Source organism: Sceloporus undulatus, chromosome 3 (assembly GCF_019175285.1).
Source record: "Sceloporus undulatus isolate JIND9_A2432 ecotype Alabama chromosome 3, SceUnd_v1.1, whole genome shotgun sequence".
In the NCBI taxonomy this organism is placed as follows: Eukaryota; Metazoa; Chordata; class Lepidosauria; order Squamata; family Phrynosomatidae; genus Sceloporus; species Sceloporus undulatus.
In genome coordinates, this window is record NC_056524.1 from 201,608,918 (window position 1) to 201,621,181 (window position 12,264).

Genomic DNA, 12,264 nt, shown 5'->3' on the forward strand with positions numbered 1-12,264 from the left:
TGATTTTGCCATTTAATATAAGAAACACCATATTACTATGCCATTATATTTAATGGGACTTGAACATCCACAGATTTTAGTATCCATGGGGGGTCGTGGAACCATAGCCCAGTGGATACCAAGGACCCACTATATAGTAAGCAAGAAGTGGTAATCAATAATTACAGTTGCTTTAATACAGTGGTTCTCAACCCTCCTAATGCTGCAACCCTTTAATACAGTTCCTCATGTTGTAGTGACTCCCAACCATAAAATTGTGGTATCTCGGTTCCTAAGACCGTCAGAGATATGTGTTTTCCGATGGTCTTAAGCGACCCCTGTGAAAGGATCGTTCAACCCCCAAAGGGGCCGTGACCCACAGGCTGAGGTTAGTGGAAGAAGAAAGTCTGTGATTCAACTGATTAATAACAGCTTGGGTTTCTTCCTGAAGAGTTTCAATAAGGAAGTAATAAGTGGAGATAAGCTGCTAACCAATTACTAACCTGGCTTTTCTGTGGTAGATATAAAATGCTTACCTTCCTTTCGGTAGCTTTCCACAGTCCAGCATGAGTGCCCATATCTGGTGTATACCTGCCATGGCAATCCATAGAACATCATTTTCATGTGTTCCTGAAACTATAAAGGGCACAACATCAATAAAAATGAAAGGATGCACCATTATTTGATTGTCTTTTCATATTTTCATTTAAAAAAGTTTTAAAAATCCAACAAATTATTCAGTAGATAATTGCACATCAGCGTTAATGGATATACATTATGCCATTTTCAATAATGCAAATTGATGTACAAAATTGATAAACTTAAATAATTTCAGCTATGGTTTTATAATTAAAACTTGCAATCCTACAAGTCAACTAAAGCCTTTGTCCTTCTTTCAAACTTTCTGTATTTACTAAATGGCTGAATGGAGAAGGCAGTCATTTCCCCATTGCAGAGAAACCTGCTTCTTTTCTTTTCCAAGAGTTCCTAAATATAACAAAAGACCCATGTGCTCATTCAACTTTCTAATAAACAAACAGAGTTAGAAGTAAGGGTGGAGTCTTAACTTGCACAAAACTATGGCTATAGACGAAACAGCAGGTATTTCTCTTCCTGTCCTCAAAAGTGTCTTTTTTCAAACCCTCTATTGCTAATGAAAGATCTGGAAGAAGATGTGATATTCTTCTCACTGGAAAAAGGAGAGTATCAGTAAGAGAAACACTTGGGCCGCGTACCCACTATGATGTAAAGTGAATTGCTGATTGTTGTTCCCATGTGAAACCGATTCCTATCCTATTGTGATTGGTTTGAAGCACGATGAAGTGAGGCAAACACAAAAACCCCAATCTTTCCTGACACAAGTTTTTTGGCGTTTCTTTTGGGAAAAAGTGTGTACAACAAGTGGCAACGACAGATCTGAATCCCATCATTCTTGAGAGGGGGGACTAATGGCAGAGGGATGTTTTTGGTAGATCCACCATCTTCTATCAATTTTTTTTATAAAAACATAGTTCCCAAGCTGGGCTGCTGCTTACGTCACCAATGATGCACAGATGGTTGGCATGCATTTTGAAGTGGCGTAAACTAGTGGGGATGACAATCATGCCAAAAAAGAAGTGATTACAACGGGATAATGAAAAGATCCACTTTCATAGTGGGCATGAGACCTTTTGGAATCGATTCACCGACATGGAACAACGGCGAATCCAAACCAGTTTAAATGTAAGTGGGAACGGGGCCTTGCTGGGTTTTTTTCCGTGTCAGTGTCACCATCTTTTCTTCTAATAAGGATGGAATGCTTGGAAAAACTATCTTGACTCAGCTGCAGTTTGAATAGGAAAAGAACCAGCAGAGATTTCATATCCTGCTCTTTCTCTTCTTATCCACACTCCTGGGAAAGTCATAACAAATTATGTCTCTTTTTCAAGCTCTCTGCCCTTGGCAGTGGGCTTGGAAGAAAGGCATGTCACTCACACAGAAGTGAGGATGGTAAAAAGCATAAGAGAATAAAAACATATCTTTCAATTACTGATGTCAGCCATTAAAGCAAGTGGCAAATCTAGGGCTGCATTTATACCCTATATGAATTTGAAAAGACAAATTCACTATGTGGCACATAATAAAACCTGTCCCTGATCAACATCCAGAAACCTAAATATCTAATAACAGTTCAGAGGTTCAAACTCTTCATTAAACTCAGAAAATTCTGGTCAGAAACTTCATCATCTATCAAAGCAGGGTTAAATTAATCCTCAATCTTTAAGCCAAAATGAAATTGTATTTCATTTAGTAGTAGAAGTAAGAACAGTTCACTTCTTAGAAACACCATTTCCTCTTTCCTTTTTCTCTGTGGTAAATACAGGAAAAGGAAGGGAGAGAAAGTCATTCTAATTTCCTTTGTGGAAATGGTCTAAATCTACACCACTTTTGTTGATTAATGAAAGAAATGAAACATATGGGTACAAAAAGAGGGAACAAGAATATTCAGTATTAACTTAGATCAGTTACATTTAACTTCAAAGACTTTAAATATGCTGGAGTTCATGCCCTTGTATATATAAATATTAATAAAATTTGAATGGAAGACAGGATAAAGTAAAAGAAAAAATGTATTTGTTAATTATATAATGCAGTGAGCCTATTTTTGTTTATTTTCCCTTTGATATTTATTCACATTATATAATTGATAGTTCTCAAAAACTTATATAAAATCAAGTTACCCCAAGGATCCATCCCTTCTGGAAAAAATAACAAATAATTTTCCAGAAAAGCAATTAACAGTTTTATTCTTAGTAAGTGAATACTTTGAAAACAGAGTGCATTCTAGTGGACATTGTTAAGAACTGACAATTGAATCTATTTGCTCAAATTATGTCAGTACTACATCCCTAATACACCTTCGTGAGACTGCATGGCACTGAAAATCAATAGGATTTGCATTCAACTACACATGCTAAATAAATAAATAAATAAATAAATAAATGGATTATTAATGTATTTCATTTTGCCAATAATCTTAGAAATAGTTTTACTTCCAAACTGTCTTTTCACAATGTCACTTAGCAATATTGGCAATACATAATATTGTTCGAAAAGACTTCACAAAATGGAACTTGTCTCTTATTCTATTTACTTTGGAGAGTTCCTTATGTTCTGGGGGATACAGAAACTGCAAAGGTGAATCACTACTAACAGAAGCCACCACCAACTAGATTTCATCCAGTGATGTCATACAGTAAATGTGTGAATGCAGCAGATATATAGTAATTAAAATAGGTATGACTAAATTTTTATAAATATAACAACAACAGCAGTGCTTTCATTCTTTGATCACATTTGAAACATGCTTTCTCCTTCTTCCGCTTTCAGTCAACCAGACTAAACTGAATGCATTACCTGAATGAACCTTCTCATACAACTATGTAAGATTACCTCAAATTATGTTTCTGACTGCATGAAAGATACATTTAAAGAAACAAATCTTATTTGAGGAATATGTTTATTTAGTAATTAGTTCTTTCCTCTTTAGTTCTGTAATAAAATTGGCACTTACAGCATTCCGCACCTTGCAGGCAAAACACATGTAATTCAAATGTAATGCATGGTGTTCAAAATCTCCGGAAAAAAGAAAGAAAGGAAGAAAGAAAGAAAGGAAAAGAAAAAAAGAATATAACAAAGAAATACTTAATTTCTCCTGCCAGTTGTTTGTGCTGACTGTAGTGCACAGATGGGAGCCTGTAGAAGGCGAGGATGTTGTATTAGCCTCCTCCCATAGACCTTAAGAGGACTACATCCCTCCAACCCCCCTCCCCCAAAAAAAACCCCAAATGGCCTCAAGGGGGGCATTTTCATCATGATTTAGACCTTCATGGATCTAGTTTTAGTCTAATGCCAGTTGCCAAATATCTTATTTCTATGCAATGGCGCATGGAACTAGTTTAGCAGATATCATATTTCTACTAAAAACAATTCAGGGATGATGTATAATCTGGCATTTTAGGCCCAGGAGAAACCTTTTTAATAACAGGATGGGCAGAAATAACTTCCTTTTTACTTCCAGTTTTTTTAAAAGGCTTTCCCTGGGCCTAATTTGGCCCAGTCCCTCCAAAAACATAGTGGTAACACTCTCACACCCCCTAGAAAGCAAACAATTTAGAATGGAAGTATTTTTTCACCCCTGGTAGATGGGCAGGGCAGGGGGGGGCATGACAGAAATGCCTTACACCCAGGCCCGGAGCTAGGCCTTTAGGGGCCCTGGGGCAGAAAGTAGGGCTCAGTAGGGTGGAGTGTTTGCACTTTCCCAAGTCCTACCACATGCTGCGGGCGCCATTTTGGCACACCGCTGTTTGGGGCCCCCTTTGGCTAGGTGCCCCAGTTGCCCTAGCCTAGCTACTGGCCTGCTTACACCTCCTCTTTTTGGGCAAAGAACTCCTGGAGTGCTCTGGGGCCACTAAAACTGTCCTGGCCACATGTAGCCTGTACTTTGCCCATCTCTGCTATAGTGAAGGGAACTAAGCACACAAACAAGAATATGACAAACATTTGTAATCTGTCAGGTCCAACAGTGATTCCAGTTACCACTTGAAATGTTACAAAACCTTCACAAATTCACACAAGATCTGGAACTTGTAAGAAAAAATTAGCACCACATCTTCTTTTTCTTCTTTTGCCAGCACCATACACCCAATCTAGTCCTGGTCTAATGCCAGTTGTCAAATATCTTATTCTGACGACTGCTTTAATGAATGCCATATTTCTATAAAAAATAATTCACTGAAGATCCATACTCGGGTAATAAAGAAGACACATGCCTGACCTTCAATGACTGCTCTTGTTTAATGTTAGAATGATCTAAGTATTTAAAAATATGAAAACCCTCTAAATTCCTGATGTTATCTATTTGTGGTTCATTAACATTTTATATTATTTCATCATTGAAGGTTTCTGTTGCAGAATAACTGGTCAGATAATTCCTTGAAAATAAAAATCATAAAGTGGTGCACTCCACTCATTTTTGTGGACACCAACCACACTGGACATCTAGTTATGGCAAAAGCTATATATGCTTTTATATTATCTCTTTTCAAGCCTAAGTAAACATTATACACATCACCTTGGAATTTGATACTGCACTGCAGTTGACACGGTTCTCGCCTTTCAAACGATCTTGTAAAATATTGCTGATAAAGAGCATCTCTCTGTGTGTAATGTGTCTTCAGGTCGCCTGTTGACTATGGTGACCCCATATATTTCATTCTCTGAAATATAACCCACAGCACCTGATAATCATTGGCAGTCTCCCATCCAAGTACTAACCAGGACTGTCGCTGCTTGGCTTCCATGATCAGACAGGATCTGGTGCCTTTAGGGTATTTAGGCCCTATGTGATAAAGAATGTAACTGAGTATGTTTTGCAACAGAAGGGTGGCTGGGAATATCCCATGCCTTATCCCATATCCCATGCTGCACAGTCTGTGTTTTCCAACAACTTTTAAAATACAAATCAGTGTGTGTGTGGTTTACATAAAATATTCTATCCCTTGCTCTATTTAACCATTTTTTAAAAATCACACAGGAAATGAAACTTCTATGGTTGCTTAACAGATAAACTGGGCACAGAGGAAACAAGTTTTTTAATCTGAGAAGAAAAGGGAGGGTATAAGAAGAATTACCATATATAGCTGCATCTGCAGAGGTGTTTTATGAAACACTCACAGTATGCCACAATTCTGAGCACTATTATGTGTGAGATTCTCACCGACTACATAATCACATGCAGGATCATGTCAAAGACTAAGGACTTACTATAGCACTGTTGCCATTAATAGTCCAAAGATCCTGGAAATAGTTGGCTTCACTCAATGCCTACAAAATACAAACTGAAAAATTATCACAGGACTATTTTATACATCATCTCCCTTACTTTAAACAAAGAAGGTTATTACAAAAAGTTTCATGTATTCCATGAACAAAGAATGTTATTTTTTAATCTAAAATTGACACACTTAGATATTTTTTTAAAAAAGCAAATCCCACAGGGAGCCAAAATATTGTACTTATATGTGCCTCTCAGTATGATCACAGAAAGCCTAGAAAAATGCCATAATCCTTCTATGGAAAGGATTTACCTAAAGTTCTTTTATTATAAATTAGCTACCCTAGTAAAAAGAACAAAGTAATTCTTTTATGTAATTAAATTCCACATTCCAACTAGGGTGTAATTTCAAACCAATGTAGCTTATCCTTATTAGGATATGTATGTTATCATTGCCAGTGGTGCTCAGAGATATCAAAGCAAGATGTTTGCTATGCGATGATCATCCTAGTATAAATATGCAATAACAATCAGCCACAGCGTTTGATGTATTATCAGTCCTTATTTCTGAAAACAATGTCTTTTTATGATAGTTACTTAGTTTAACATACATAACCTCTCCACAAAAGTGTAGATCCAGTATACAGTGTAAGATCCACAGGACACATATATTCCAATAAGGTTTATTCCCTCAGCTCTTCAGCTTCAGGTACTTGGTTTCACACTGTCCTACCTACTGGTCCCAAAGTAGCAGGCCAGGGTTTTAGACAAAAGGAAAAAAGAGAACTACCATAACTACTGAAGGAATAAAACTGTTTGTGGTCCCTACAGTTTTAAACTGCAGGTAGGAGGTATGACTGAAGAGTGGGGTATAAATACAACAACAACAACAACAACAACAACAATATAAATATGCTAAACTAAATAAAATGGATAAAGAAAATTATGACCAAAAAAACGAGATGTTTAAGATAATGGCTCTGCCCTAAAACTCTTTTCTGTTTATAGATATCTGTATTTCCAAAACATTACATCATGTCAGCTCCACTGAAAATCCCATACAGTTGAGATACAGGTCCCCATCTGATTGAGGACTAGGCCAGAGGCTTTTTCTCCTCTTGGACCATACATAAGGGGGGCAGTGGACTGATGGAATACAGCAAAAACACATTTGTATCACATTTTCCTCTGGGAAATACAAGATGATGCATGTGGCATTAATTTAACCTTCATTAATAAATCTGCAAAGAAAGTAGGTTAGGATGTTCCCAAGGTGACCCAGTGAACTTCATGCTGAGTTGTTAAATTGGACTTCCTAAAACTAAACCCTGTACCAGTGATGCTACATAATGGATCTCACAGTAGATGTCCTGGGGGAAAGGCAGGTTTGTGTCTTTCTCCTCAATTATCTTCTGTACTCCTGGATGAACATTCCTGTCAGAAACACCAGAAATGCTTTCAAGCCAATTCCAAATATAAAGAATACATTTGTTGTTGTTAACTGCTGTCAGACTGACTTTGATTTATGCTGATCCCATGAATAAGAGAGCGCCATGTCACCCTATCATCAACAACAATGCTTACATCTTGCATCTAGGGAGAGTTCAGGTTTGATATCCTCTAGGACCGATTTATTGGTCTTTTTAGCAGTTCACAGTATCCACTGAACTCTTCTCCAGCAAAACATTTCAAATGTTCTTCACTCTCCAGCTTAAATAACCACACACATTAATGGGAAATATTATGGCAAGGACAATATTAATTTTAGTATTCAATGATATATCTTTACACTTCAGGATCTTGTCTAGTTCCTTTAAAGCTACCCTTCCAAGTCCTATTCTGATTTTTTGACTGCAGTCTCCATGCTGATTAATGAATAAATGAGCCAAGGTATAGAAAATCATGAATTAATTCAGTCTTTAACATCTACTTTACAGTTATGTAAATCATTTGTGGTCATTATTTTTGTTTTCTTAATACTCAGCTATAAACCTGCCTTTGCATTTTCTTCCTTGACTTTCTTAAGTAATCTTTTAAAGCTTTTGCTATTTTGTGCTAATAGTATAGTGTCATCTGCACAAATTCAATTGTTGGTGTTCCTTCCTCCAATTTTCACGCCTGCTCTGAGTTTAATCCTGCTTTACATATGATATATTCAGCATACAAGTTAAAAAGATAGGGTGATTGGGATGTATATTGATCAGATCAGATTAATTCAGATTATTATTATTAATTAGGTGAAATCCTTTTTGTGTAGATTTTATAGCTGAGATTTTATAGTTCTACAGAATATCTGGCAGACTTCCTAGCTTTCCTTCCACATCTCAGTATCAATCTAAGTTCAAACCTGACTGCCATACACTTTTCTGGCACATATTGGCCTCATAATTTATGAACACTACTTAAAAACAACAGGGTAGAATCTGAATGGCTATTTCTAAGCTGTTGCTGGAGAAAGCTGTATTTTCCCTAATGCCTCTAGCGTGGCATCCCAAGCTATTATTTCAGGGAGACTAGTGGCCCAGAAGGAAATGGTAAAAAACACCCTTACTCTCTTCCCCAGCAAGTCTTCCCCAAGTGAAAGTCTATTCACAAGCAGTCTGGATCCAACCCTTTTAAAATCAGGACTGCATTCTCCAACAGACTGAAAGTTAAACTATAGATGATATTTTAATAAGTGGGTGAAACTGTACCTCAGAAAGCTTGTGCTTTGGAAATTAAACTATATGTGGCTCTTGGGTCATAGCTCTGTGCCTTTGAGAAAGAATGCAGCTATCAAGAACATTTCACACTTCAACCAAAAATGCATTTAGCACTGCTTGCTTTCAACAGCACTGAGTAAAAATAGAAGAGGATAGTACAAAAAGTTGAAAAGTACACGGTCATTAATAAAGTGTTAAGACTCCAATGCAATGTATGTAACATCCTTTTTCAAGAATTCTAAAGGAAGGAAATATACCAACAGGCAAAAGGGGAAAAAAGAAGCAATTTCTTTATTCTAACAATCAGAAATAAACAGGAATGATGGAAACATGAAGCATGCTTGAAAGTTATAAAATGCTTGGTTTGTCATCCTAAGAAAAACTGTTTCTGCTTTGATGCATTACACATTCTATCATGAAGGCATATCTGTTGCAAAAGAACTAGTGTTTTTCTGTCCATATAATCTCAACTTTCCATATTATCCTTCTTCATTTCTTTCACCAGCAAGCAGTGCTAACTGCAAATTCGATCCACTTCAATTATTATTCACATTTTGCGTGCTTGCTGAAGGAAGCACAAGTGCTGGCACTGTATAAAATATAAAACTGGTATTTTATTTTCTCACCATATGCAACACCCACTACTCACTTTTAGGTTTATTTGTAGAAACTATAACTATGATTGCCAAAGAGCTCTAAACCATGATAGAGCAACAGAATATTTTATCTATCTACTTAACAAGGAATGGATTGATTTTCTGAATTACACAGAAGGTAAACCAGGCTTGTGAGCAGGGAAGAAATAGAAGAAGAGAGAGCAAGCGGCTACATGGCACATCCCTTATCCTGATAATATGTACAATCAAGTGGCTGACTCAGAATACAGTGTTGTAAAATGTAATAAAATGCAGTTTGAAAAGAAGTAATTATATTTTTTTATTAGGGTAAAATCATTATATTTTTTCCAAAGGGAAAATATATATATGGAGAAAGGGGGGGGGGAGAGAGAGAGAGGTCCCAATTCATCAGTTTCTATTGTATATTTATTTAAATTTGAAGTAGTTTAAAAATGTGGTCTTTGGCCACGTTTATGTAATCGGCAGCCAAATATTTTATTATAGATGCTTACACATTTGCATATAAAATCTTATAGCCCTCCATGCACCTGGAAATGAGGAGGAGAGTTTTTTTTCTTTTTTTTAAAGGAAAATTTGTATTGGGAAAACTGGGGTATCTAGTGGGAATTTACAGCACTCTAAAGTCCCATGTGGGGCAATGTACTCCCAAGCTCTGGCTGTTGCCCATCCCTGTTCTAAAGAGTCATCTCTTCCTTTCAGAAAGCAGAATGGACTTTGTTTAATATTCTAATAATGCAATCCTATATATCTAGTCAGAAGAAAGTTAGCTCAATGGGAGTTCAATGGGCCTTACTCCCAAATAAATGGGTATGAGACTGCACTTTCAGTGGTCTATTCAAGTTATGTAAAAATTAGGCATTTAGTTCAACCCTCATAGAACTTGCAAGCCACTGACATGAATGGGGCAAACCTCACTTAGGTCCAAAACACACTGCAGAAATAATCCAGTTTGAGATCACTTTAACTGCCATGGCTCAGTGCTAGGGAATCCTGGGAACTGTAGTTTATTGTGGCTCCAGAGCTCTCTGAAAGAGAAGGCTAAATGTCTCATAAACTACAATTCCCAGAATTTCCTAGCACTGATCCAAGGCAATTAAATAGTTTCAAACCAGGTTATTTCTGCAGTGTGTTTTGGACCTCAGATAATTAGGATGCATTCTTATGTACTCCCCTTACCTTTATGCTTGAATATATAGCTTTTGACAAGAAGGTACAAAGAACAGGCTTGGCTGATTCATGTTGTAAATTGTAAATTATACTTCTGCTATGTATTTAGGATTATGATCCCAAATAGATGTCTGCTATAGAACTGGTCTTCAATATATTAGATGTTATAAAGTAGAAAAAAACATTGCCTTTTAAAAGTATTTCTTTTTTCATAGTTTTATACAGAACTTCATAAAACAGAAAATGCAGCAATGCCAACAGTACAGGAGAAAGAACCATCTTTTAATATGCAAAGGTGTTTGTGATTCTGGTGTATTCATTTAGTACATAGGTTAATAAATTTATAATAGGCATTCAATATGCAGAATCTAGCAGATGTCTATAGATGTCATTGAAGCATAACCATATACAATCTAACACGGGGGGAAATTCTTCTTCTCCTGACTTGTTTTTATCAACTCTTGTTTCAGGGCGGGGTGCTACAAAAATGAACCAAGGATAAGACACAATTTATGGTTCAGACATCACAATAGCCCATGTTTCAAAATGACAAGAGTCCACAAACCAAGAAATAAAAGGGTTCAGACTATATTTTGTGGCTAGTTAACAAATCACAGCCTATTAGCAGAGCTGGGTTCACACTTCTTAACAAGCCAAGAAACCACACCATGAATTGTTGTTACATGGAAACATAACAAATAATTGGTTCTACATGACTAAATTAACCCATGCTCTTAATACATATGCTCTAAAATGGATCAGAAAAAAATGACAGAAAGTGTGAAATCTGTAACTTTCATGAAAATACCTGAAGTTCCAAAGGCTACATCCCAAGGTGAACTAATAGGTTGTTCATCTCCTCTGGCTCCTCCTTCCTTATCTGTGCCTTGAGTTCCAACTCCAGCAACGGTGCTCACCATTTCTAATTGCAAGTCAATCTAGAATTAAATTAAGAATTTAATTTTCTCTCCAAAGGCATACATTAAATTGGCATTAAAAGAAGATTGACTTGATTATTATTTTATGGAGATGATACTATGGCCCTTTTCAGTATTATATAGACAGAGAAATGTGGCGTGGTATTCTAGATATAGAAAAATGCAAACATGTTTTGTGTTGATCTCACAGAAATCTCTTAGGTTTATAATCTTGGATGTAATTATATTCCTAGATGTCTCCCAAAGGAAGGAAGACAAAATACATGATCCTAAAGAGCCAAAATATCATTATTTTAAAATTTAAAAATGGAATATAGAAATCATTGCACACAACGTTATTACTACATTCCTTTCTCTTTAGAAAAGCGCTAAATTGTTGACTCTAATAGCTTGCCTTAAAAGCATATGTCAGGAGAAAAACAAGTCTGTTCCAAGTACTTTAAAAGTATATTTATAAATATTTGGCAGTATTCTACTTTCAGTTACACTGCATAGTCCTCAAATAATTGCTTTGACATCACTTTCTGTCCCTCAAACTAGGAAGAAAACTCTAGAGATTATACTTCAATTTTTTCTCAATTAAGAAAGTTTACCTTTCTAATCAGATGGTTTTCTGTGTCAGCTACATAAATAATATTGTTCTTTATGGCCACCCCCTGCGGTGAACTGAATGTGGCTTCTGAAAATGTTCCATCTTTTCTTCCACTATTTGGTCCTTAACAGAACAGAAAACAACAAACAAATCAGCAGAATTGGCATTTACAAAAGATCAACAATAGACACAGCTGATTCAAAGCTGGCAGCAATTTTATAACCCTTTATAAAAACTCAACAAAGGTACAATTATGTGAGGTCACAGCTCTTAATATTTTAAAATGTCTGTCTTTAAATTAAATGTATTATTTAAAGAGACTTATCCGTATTATGCCATGTAGTATATTTGCTGTTTTTATCCTGTAGGAAAATAATTGATTTTTACTTTAAAAAAATACAACTGGCATTGGAATATAATCTGTATGTTTTCA

The 12,264-nt window shown here is 36.1% G+C and overlaps 1 protein-coding gene across 1 annotated transcript in view; it reads right to left on the bottom strand.

Annotated features, from left to right (window-relative positions):
* The window catches only part of NHLRC2 (NHL repeat containing 2), a 47,225-nt gene that overhangs the window by 11,450 nt on the left and 23,511 nt on the right, over positions 1–12,264 (bottom strand). Inside the window, 3 exon segments of the mRNA XM_042458492.1 lie at positions 516–615; positions 11,110–11,239; positions 11,833–11,954. Coding sequence (XP_042314426.1) covers positions 516–615; positions 11,110–11,239; positions 11,833–11,954 — 352 coding nt within the window.